We start from the raw sequence: 10,627 nt of genomic DNA on the forward strand, positions 1-10,627 counted from the left end.
TGTAGTATATCTTCACCAAAAAAAAATTAAAAAGGCTCTGCTCAAATATTTTGTCTGTTTTGTTACTGAGTGTTTTCCTTATATTGAGTTTTGAGAGTGCTATGTATATTCTGGATACAAGTCTTCTTATCAAATATGTGTTTTACAGTATTTTCTACTGCTTTGTGCTGGACAGTTTGTTTTAACCTTATCTTTTTTAAAACAATTTTCCCCCTCTGACTTTCCTAAGAAGACAAAGTGGTTTATGCCCAATAAATTTAGGTATCTGACATGAAAAAAACTGCAGACCTGGGGTTCCCCAGAGGCTCAAAGCTCTCGTTGACAGACAGCTTCTGGTTAAGCTATGAGCTGGTTCTTTCAAGCTCTGAGGGTTAAGGAAGCTGTGCACATGTGCACCTCTAACTCTCTTCCCACTTGGTTCTTCCGCCCCTCTGGGGAGAGATATCCTTCTCCTTTCAGCTCTGTCTGTACAGGTGGCCAGGGCTACAAGTCCCTTCTTAATCTCAGAGCACAAGGCAGGCTGAGAAGAAAGTGGAAAGAGGGGCTGAGGAGAAGGCCCTGAGGGGACTGAGAACATGGGAAACTATCTGCCGAGGAAATGCAGGTGAGTGCAGGCTCCTTACAAGGGAGCAGGGGAGATGGGATGGGGCAATGCAACCAGAAACAGAAAAAGAAGGCCGCTCTTAGGGGTGAAGGGAATTGGGGTAAGGCACCTGACAAGTCTTAAGTGCCTACTATGTGCCAGGCACCATGTTAAAGTCTTCATAGGTTTTACCTTCTCAGAATTGCAATCAGCAGCTGGTGGAGGATAGCTAAAGAGCAGAAGAACTTTATTAAGAGAAGTTTACACATTAGGCTAAGGAGTCCTGGTGGTTAAAGCACTGGACTGCTAACCCAAAGGTCAGTGGTTCAAACCCACCAGGGTCTCTATGAGAGAAAGATGTGGCAGTCTGCTTCTGTAAAGATTTACAGCCTTGGAAACCATATGGGGCAATTCTTCTCTGTCCTATAGGGTCACTATGAGTCGGAATTGACTCGACGGCAGTGGGTTTGGTTTTGGGGTACACGTTAGGCTACAGTCTAAGAAGGAAAAACTTTCTGAGTGCATGAGCAGAGTATGTTCTCCTGGGCTTTTAATGCCCCACAAGGAGCTCAAAGACCTACGGCCCTTTGGGCCACTACTTTAAATTCAAAATAAAAAGCAAGCGTCCTGCCATCATGAGGCCTAACCTGGTGCACATTCTCTGCAACAGGTAAGCAGAGATCATCTAAATATGCAGAAATCTTGACTTAATACTTCTGGGCCTCAGTTTCCTTATTTAAAATGGGAATACTAATGTGATACCTACTTTGGAAAGTTCTGGTGTGTGTGATGCCAGCATAGAGCCTAACACAAGGTAGGGTTCAATAACTGGAACATAGTCTCAACTTTGGACCATCCTCCTTCCTGACATAAAAGTAGCAGATGTTAAAATTGGGTATCCAAAAGAACAAGGGGATCTCTGGGGTATAAGGTAAGGGTGCCTCTAGGGAGGTGAGCTGGCCAGGGGTTTCTTACAGAACTTCGTTTGGTGTCCCAGGTCTCAGCTCATGCTGCTGGCAGGTGGGACATGGGAAAAGGAGGTGACCTCAAATGCCACCTGCCAAAAGGAGGCTTGGGGATCCTGGATTGCCCCCTGACCCGTGCCTTCCTAAAACTCAGTGTTGTCTGAGACGTCTCCTCTCCGGGTCCTCTCCCTTCTGTTCCCTCGTCTACTCTAGCACACTTCTGTCGGATTGTCTAGATGTGAGCTCCTCAAATGTAGGAATGACTTCTTATTCATCTTTAATCCCTCATTCCTGGCCCTATTTCTGGCACATAAAAGGCACTCAGTAAGTGTAGATGAGTGATTAGAACACAAATAACTGTCTTAAGAAGAAAAGCAAATTGCAGATATGATGTGAGTGAGAAAGTAGTGATTAACGTTGCATATGTAACTTGGTTTTTTAAAATTTTGGTATGAGGGTGTGGGTTATGACAGTAATATGTGTTAGTTGTCAAAAATTTGGAAAATACAGAAAGTATAAAGAAGAAAATTAAAAACCACTGGTGATCACACTTATAACATTGGATGCATTCTTTATTTTCATTTCTGTATTTATTACCCATTTGTATTTCTTCATTTGTGAATAGCCAGTAATGTCTTTTGCCCATTTTTGTATTGCATCTTGGTCTATTTTGTATTAGTGACGGTAAAAACTATTTTCATATTGAAGAACTTGGCCCTTTCTCATAACTATTACAAAAAATATTTTTTCCAGTTTGTGTCTTGTTCTTTCCCAACTTTTTATAATTTGCTTATTATATTTTAAATGTAATGAAATCTAACAACCTTCTTTGGTTTCTACCGTTGCATTTATGCTCAAAAATTTTCCCCATCCCAAGATAGGACCAATACCCAACTATAATTTTTATGGTTTTATTTTTTTTACACTTAGCCCCACACATTCCATATATGGTGTTAGTATAAATATTTTTCCAAATAGTAAATCATTTGGCCCAGAATCTTCATTTCCATACTGATTTAAGTGTCTTCTTTAATATGTTTAAAAATCTCTTGTTTACTGGAATCTGATTTTTAGCTTCACACCTATCACCTGGTTACCATTCAGTCAGCACACACACCACATCATGTATTTCCATATCAAACTTGTTATAAAAAAGTGGGAAAATTATCACATATGCTACAGTGGCGCCCATGTCTTCAGGAGTGGAGTCCCGTGTCTTAGGGAAAAACTTTGGACTCTGAAGTCCAAACACCAGAAGCAAAACCAGCCTCTCCCACTCAGTGATTGTAGGCCCTCAGACAAGTCAGCTAACTTATTTTAGCCTCTGTTTCCTCATAGGTAGAATATAAGGTAATAATGCCTCCTGTGTTTATTCTGGGATTAAATGAAAAAAAAAAAAAACAGTTAACATTGAGTTGATTCCTACTAATGGTGACCCCATGTGTGCAGAGTAGAACTGTGCTCCATAGGATTTTCAAGGCTGTGATCTTTCAGAAGCAGATCACCAGGCCTGTCTTCTGAGGAACCCCTGGGTGGGTTTGAACCACCAATCTTTGGGCTAGCAGTCAAACACTTAACCATTAGCACCACATAAATTATTTTTAACTTATGCAAAATGATTGACATACAAAACCCATGGCCATCGAGTCGATTCTGACTCATAGCTACCGTATAGGACAGAGTAGAACTACTCCATAGAGTTTCCAAGGAGCAGCTGGTGGATTCACACTGCTGACCTTTTGGTTAGCAGCGGTAGCTCGCCATAGCTCTTAACCAGTGTGCCCCTGGGCTCTGACTGGCATACAGTGGGTGGTATTTAATTATTAGTTTCTCTGCATAACTCCACTGTCTGCAAAAGAAAAGATGATTAAACAGGAACCCAAACCAAATAATGAGTCAATTTGTTTTCTTTTTTAAATTCTTTTTTTTTATTGTACTTTAGATGAAGGTTTATAGAGCAAACAAGTTTCTCATTAAACAATTAGTATACATATTGTTTTGTGACATTGGTTGCCAACCCCATGACATGTCAACACTCTCCCGTTCTTGACCTTGGATTCCCTATTCCCAGCTTTCCTGTCCCCTCCTGCCTTCTCATCCTTGCCCCTGGGCTGGAGTGCCCACTTAGTATAGTTTTCCTTTATGGGCCTGTCTAGTCTTTGGCTGAAGGGTGAACCTCAGGATATTTTTTAAATTCATTTCTTCTTTTCCTTTTTATCTCATGTTCTCTGCCTTGGTGCTTTCTGAGAAAGATAGTGACTTACATGAGACAAGGCCAGTGCCCTTCACCAGACACCAAGATGATAATGATAGCCTCTCTCTACTGATGTTCTTAGGGTCATGATAAGGATTTCTTCACATTCAGGAAACAAATGATTTAGAATCAATCAGTCACACACGGCACTTGTTGGAGAAGGTTGGTGGGTGGGCTGTTGCTGTGGCAATGGAGAGAACCGCTGATCAAAGATATATTGTGGTCTATGCTTTAGAAGGGCTTTTTAACAGATGTGAGGGCAACAGAGAGAAGCTAAGGCGATTCCAGAGTTATAAATGAATGGTGAGGTGAGGAAAGTTGAAAAATTATGAGAAGAGTTGGGAAACCTGAAGAGGAAATACTTACTTATTTCCTAATGTTGAATTTTAGGTGGCAGCAGGACACTCGAAAAATACCTTGGAACCCGAGAATCCAAAACCCCAAAGTGGAAACATCCAGGTGAGGACTAACTCAACAAAGCTTCTGCCATCGTGGCCCAGGAAGAATGAAGTCTGTCGTGTCCTGGACTTCGCATGTCCCATAGCAGAGGACACCCGATTAGACCCAACATCAGTTGTAATGGTAGTAATGGTAGCCAGCTTGCAAGTAGCTCTTGATCCTTATGACTGCATGAGGCAACCATTGTAAGTGTCCTCATTCTATAGATTAAGAAACTGAGGCTCAAGGAGTTCAGAAATATTATTCCTGTTACTCAAAATCAATCATCTCCTTTTCTTTCACCCCTCCCCCATATCTTCTCACTGAGCCTGGTTTCTGAGCATTGACATGATCCAATACTTTCCTTCTGATGTTCTTCAGCAACAGAAAGAGGATATGTAAGCAAATGGCTTAAAGAACCCTGAATGTAGCCTGAAGAAGAGGAAGGGTTGCTGCAGTGCCCCTCAGGCCCAAAATCTCTGATGTTCCAAAGACCCTAGAGGCTGTCAGGACACTCAGCCAAACTGGCAGCCATGGCCAAGGTCACAGTGCAGTCATCCCTTTTCTAGTCAATGGAAAACTCATTGCAGCAGATAATTTTGAATGGTCTTTTCTAAAAGTGTTCAGACAGTAGTGTTGCTATATATATACCAGTTGCTGTGGAATCAATTTTGACTCACAGCAACTTCGTGTATGTCAGAATAGAACTGCACTCTATAGGGCTTTCAATGGTTGATTTTTTGGAAGTAGATCTCCAGACCTTTCTTCCTAGGTGCCTCTGAGGGGACTCGAACCTCCATCCTTTTGGTCAGCAGCTAAGTGTGTTAACCATTTGCACCACCCAGGACTCACTACTGATATATGTAGTACTTTATAAAGGGCTTTCACATTCAACCATGTAGATAGTTGAATGTGCTTCAAATTCAGAAAAATACCCAGAATGATATTTAGATTTCAACTTAGATGCCTGACTGGAGAGAGATCCCCAGCCCTTCTGCCAGAAGAGAGAGAACAAACCCTGCTTATTTAGTTATAGCATTGGGGTCAAGGTGGCAGATTTGATGACCTCCTGAACCAGTTAGAGTTGCTCTGTTCTTGACCGCTCATTTATTTGTTCTTCAAATATTTATCAGAAACACACTTACTATTGGCAGATGCTATGGCAAATACTGATGATACTTTCTGTGGTGAACAAATACATATGGTCCCAACCTCGTGAAGCTGAGATTCTAGTGTAGGATATAGACAAGTGAGCAGACCGTTATAGTATAAAACCAAAACCAAACAAACCCATTGCTGTCCAGTGGATTCCGACTCATAGTGACCCTATAGAACAGAGTAGAATTGCCTCATAGGGATTCGAAGCAGTGGGCTGGTGGATTTGAACTGCCTACCTTTTGGTTAGCAGCTAAGCTCTTAACCACTGCATAGGAGGAGAAATTCAAAATGTAGTGGAATCCTATACAATTATTGCCTAACCTGCATCTGAAAGAAAACATTTCTATAATGTCCATACACTTATACCTTGATTTCCTGGAGATAAAATTCTTGTGTGTCCTTCATCAAAAGGTGATCAAGTAAGTCACTGGAATTGGAGATTATTAAACCCTTTTCCTTTGCTGGGAATATAGCAGAAAGTCTCTTCCCTGATTAGGACTTGACAGTGTCACTTTCATCTTTCCGAAGGGCCAGTTAAACATCCTAGGAGGATAAAGTCGTTCCAGTAGGACAGGCGTGTCCAAGTTACTGAGGATGAATGCTCTCTTGGGGTCAAAAAAACATTTTCCAGAGAAGTGGCAAAGGGACGGGAGTCATCATAAAGCTGCCGAAACAAACCTTGTGATTTGCATCATCTCTTTGGCATTTTAGATGCTGGTGTCTCCACGTTGCTGAAGGGTGTTTCTGCCTTCCGTGGTGAGTGGAGAGTTGGTTTCAGATGTTATTTCCCTAAGTGTGGTTTTTAATGTGGTATTTGCTGTAAGATACTTGCAGTCCATGGCCACCACAAAACCTGTGGCTAGCCCAGACACAATCATCTGAATGTCACTCAGGGAAGGGACCCTTGAGTTTGGTGGGAAAAAGGAACAATGGTCACATGGGTGGTGCCCTCTCTTCTAACGGGAAAGCCTCAGAAGCACAGGTGGAACTGGTTACTGATGGAGAGAAAGACCTATAATCACACTGCAAATTCCAGAGTCTCCATGAACAGAAGCACACATTTCCGTCATTTGCACAGAGGATTTATAGCCAGGGTGATCATATAATTTATCAACCAAACTGGGAAACCTTTGAAAATGAAAGAGGTACTAAAAATAGCTAACAGTCACTAAGTTATTGATAACACCATTAACCAGGATGGCCTCAGCAAACCAGAACATTTGGCTATACTTCTTACAACAGATGACCTTGTCTCCTGAGAGGACAATTGGCTTCTGTTAGATTTATATTGTGTTTTTCCAGGAGGTCGTCTACACAGTGCAGTTACCTCTTGGCTCATCTGAGAGGTGTATGTGTGAGTGTTTGTTTGTTTGTTTTGGCCATCATAGATTGAGAGTGGAATTGAAAATAACCCTGGTTTCTTCATGTACATGGTAAAAAAGAAATTAATATGTTGTCAGAAAAACTCTCCAAAAACTTTCCTATAATATTGCCATAGTTCTCCATCTACAAATCAATTCCATATCAGACTTAGAAAAAGGGGAGAGAGACAGACAGACAGATATATACATATATAGATAGATACATACATAGATACATACACAGATACTTCTATGTATCTCATAGAAGTAGAGAGAGAGAGAAAGGACAGGAAACAAAAGTGTAGATTTCTACTTGGTTCCATCCTTCATTTTCCTTTTTTCCTATCCACTAATTTCTCTATGCTGAAGGAAAGGTGATAAAAGGCCTATAGCTTTAACAAAATTAAAGGGTTAAAAATAAGTTTTAATCAGGTAGCATAATTTCCTTTGAGGGTTTCTGAATATCAATGCAACCAATTTATTTTCCTTTTCTTTTACAGGAAAAAAATACACATTTTTAAAGCAAGACAAGATTCCCCAAAGGAAAGTAAGTCATTGATTCCCCATCATTTTCTCCTCTGATAGACTTACATTTCCAAACTTCTCTGTGCTCCTATAGTCTCTTGGGCATATTTCTAGTCTAATAACTTATGCCTTTTGCTCAGAATTTATCTAATTGCATGACTTTTCTTCTCCTCTAGACTGTGAGCTCATTGAAGCAGGGACTGGCTTATTACCTCCATACTCCTCCGTTAGTTCCTGAGGTCTGACGGCTGAAGGGTTAACTGGGAACAATAAATGCAAAGAGTGGAAGGCCAGTGTCAGGACCTGCAAGGAGGCCAGTGCAACTGGATCACAGAGAGCACGGGGGAGAGGAGCAGGGCCCTGTGGCCAAGTTAAGGATTTGGGTGTTAGTCTTGAGAGCTGCAGGAAGTACGGAGGGGCCGGTAGGATCAAGTTGACATTAAAGTGATCTCTCATTGCAGCGCGGAGGGCGAATAGCAGCAGGGAATGGCAAGAGCCAGAAGACTGTTCAGGAGGCCAGTGACAGATGGTGTGGAGGTGAAGGAGAAAGAGGGTGGTGAACAGTATCACATGTAAGAGAGATAATAAGAAAGCAGAAGACTGGGGACAGAGTTTTGCCTTTGCCCTCCTGAGTTTCAAGGTGAAAGCTTAGTTCACTCAACTCTGAATCTTAACTACTAACTTGGTTAGGTATGTAAATGAACAATACAGCACCCACTACAACCATTTCACCCAGGAGAATTGTGAGTCCCAGGAAACCCCAATCTCCAACAGAGCAAAACATGGTAGAAATAAGACCCCTAAAGCTGAAACTCTGCAGACCCTTTTCTTGGCAGCGATAATCTAGAAGTCCTGGGAGCTTGTGGAGACTGAGACCTGGGATGTCATTGCCAAAGGAATGCAAATCCATGCACAATACAGTAGCCTGCAGTGACACCCCCACCCCCTGTGTAGGGCCATGTCACGAGGCTTCCGTGTGCAAACACAGGCTGCTTCTGTGAGCTAGCGTGTTTGCCAGGGCTAACAAGTGTGGCCATTTGCCTCTTAGCTGAGTGGCCAGAGTCAGTTGTTTTTAAGTAAATTGACTTGGGGAAAATGGGCCTGCTTTTATTTGTATCAGCAGGGACAGGAATGGGAATGTCCAGCTCAAGAGTTTCTTTCTCTAAAAGTGTTTCTTGAGCACCAACTCCCACACCACCACCATCTCCCGCAGTAGGATGACACCTTCCTGTCTGCGCTGCGGACCTCTCAGGGCCCTTGTCCCTCTCTATGCTAGCCTGGGAGCCCTGAGGTCAAGGACTGCTTCTCATTCGTCTTTGTTTCCACATTGCTGGTACAGAGTAGGCATGCAGTAAATTCTGTGGAAGGAAGGAAGGAAGAGAGGAGAGGAATGGAGAAAGGAAGGGAAAGGAGGGAGGAAGGGAAGTGCCATTTCCTGTCAAAGAGCCATGAGCACGTCTCCCTCTCAGCTGCAGCAGCACAGGTCAAGCTGTCTCTTGTCTAGATGGGCCTGTCACTCCCCAGGACATGCTGGAGAGCAGCGTCACCTGCTGAGGGTAACCTGAGCTGTTCCTTGGCTCTCCAGTTGCTTAAATTCTAGTCCCCCCTTCTTCCATACTCAAATCTCCCCATGACCTGAAATTCACTGAGTGGTTGTTTTTTTTTGTTTTTTGTTTTTTTTTCCTTTCTCCAGATGAGGGAATGCCAGCTGTTCCCACCCAGGTAAGGAGAACACCACTGAGCCTTTTTCTGAGATGACAGTAACAACACAGATACCCAGGATGCCAGGGGAAGTTGCCTCCAAGACCCCTTCTGACACTAACAAAGAAGGAATTTCAGATGTCAGTACTTGTGACCCAAGGGGCCGTGTACAAGGGCCACCTCTGTTGTGTAATGTATTGAAGGGAACCAACATTTACTGAGAACTTAGTTTATCCCAGGCGGTAGGCTGAGCACTTCACATGCATTTTCTCATTTAACTGCCCAACTATCCTTTAAGATTGATACTATGAGTTTCCCCCATTTTACAGATGAGAAAACTAAGGGGTTAAGTGAACTTTCCAAGGTCAGACAGCTGACAAGATGGCAGAGCCAGGATTCAAAACCAAGTCTTACTTCAAAATCCATGCTCTTTCCCTTACACTTTGCTGCCTTGTTTTTTATCTCCTGAGATTCCAGCTTGAATTATATCTTCCCTTATTTCTTTTTTAAAACAAAAATATCTCTAAAATGGGTGGTTAAATGTCATATCCCAGTCACATTAAGGTGTTATCGGGTTGTTCTCTTTTGTAAGACTGGACTGCCCACAGGGCCCTGAGACATTGGGGACTATCCAGGGTGGTCAGGGTAACTCTAGAGCATGAGTAAGGAGCAGATGCCTGGGAAGGCTGTAAGCTCTGGACAGCACAGGAGCTCTGTCTGCCTGGGGTAGGGTTGGGGTGGGGGCAACCAATTAAGAAAAATGACCAGGAGAAAGTGGGAGGTGGTTGTGGAAGACAGACTTTACCCAGGGTCTGCCCTGTGCTGAGACTGAAGTATAAAGGGAATGGCAAGAGGCCAAGTCTTGAGATGGGCTCTCCTTTGGACCAGCAGGAAGATGGTGACCAGACATCTGCAGGGGAGCTGTGCTACACCCTCATCAATCACAGGGGCATCAGGAGAAGGCCTTCGGTGAACTTTGCTGAGGAGTACTATGAGAATATCTCCCTCCCGGCTGAGAGGCCCAGTGAGTCCTTGAGAGGAACTGAGACCGATTATGCAGTTCTCCATGTGCCTCTCACCCCTAGGAATCCACCTTCCACAGAAGCCGAATATGAACTTCTCATGCCTGGTAGAATCTACTCTCACTTCCTGCAAAAGCCACGTCCACTTATGCCCCCTTCTGAGACTCGGTTTTCCCATTTATAGTAATGTAGGTGGACCAGAATTTGTTTAATGGTAGCCGTCCAAACAGAAGTAGGGAAGGGCAGTCTGGTTGAAGCAGACATGGGCACAGAACTCTCCCAGCTTACCTTGCCCCACAAACCCTTCTATAAGCGTCACTGCAGAGCATGGTTTGCAAACCACAGGGCCTCTCAGATCCTGCTCGACGTCCAGTATTCAAAGACAAACTAACTATCCTGAGCACCACTGTTTGAGAATATAATGACCATCCTTGGTTCTAATTGGTTTAGGAAATGGACAGCTCTACTCAGTGGTGGGAGGGGTTTCCTGGTGCCCTACAGGTTGTGCACATCACAAAGAGTTCTACTCCTCAGTACTGGTTTTCCTTAGAAAATGTCCACACGATTGTCCTGTGAAGTCACAGGAAGCTTTCCTCATGATACTAAGTGAGCCCAAGTGG

General features: G+C 43.2%; 1 protein-coding gene across 1 annotated transcript; it reads left to right on the plus strand.

Annotated features, from left to right (window-relative positions):
- Positions 1-575: 575 nt before the first annotated feature.
- Positions 576-10,299, plus strand: GCSAM (germinal center associated signaling and motility). The gene is made up of 6 exons (XM_004373687.2): positions 576-604; positions 4,193-4,261; positions 6,110-6,154; positions 7,260-7,306; positions 8,978-9,006; positions 9,877-10,299. The coding sequence occupies exons 1-6, from the start codon at positions 576-578 to the stop codon at positions 10,189-10,191; spliced, it is 534 nt and encodes a 177-aa protein (XP_004373744.1). The 3' UTR covers positions 10,192-10,299.
- Positions 10,300-10,627: the final 328 nt, after the last annotated feature.

This window comes from Trichechus manatus, unplaced genomic scaffold (assembly GCF_000243295.1).
Source record: "Trichechus manatus latirostris isolate Lorelei unplaced genomic scaffold, TriManLat1.0 scaffold00026, whole genome shotgun sequence".
Lineage (NCBI taxonomy): Eukaryota > Metazoa > Chordata > Mammalia > Sirenia > Trichechidae > Trichechus > Trichechus manatus.

Excerpts from the sequence above, each read along its gene's own strand:
- GCSAM (XM_004373687.2), top strand. The coding sequence starts at position 576 with ATGGGAAACTATCTGCCGAGGAAATGCAG. Across the intron at positions 605-4,192 it reads TATCTGCCGAGGAAATGCAG|GTGGCAGCAGGACACTCGAA; the intron begins GTGAGTGCAGGC and ends GTTGAATTTTAG. Across the intron at positions 7,307-8,977 it reads ACAAGATTCCCCAAAGGAAA|ATGAGGGAATGCCAGCTGTT; the intron begins GTAAGTCATTGA and ends TCCTTTCTCCAG.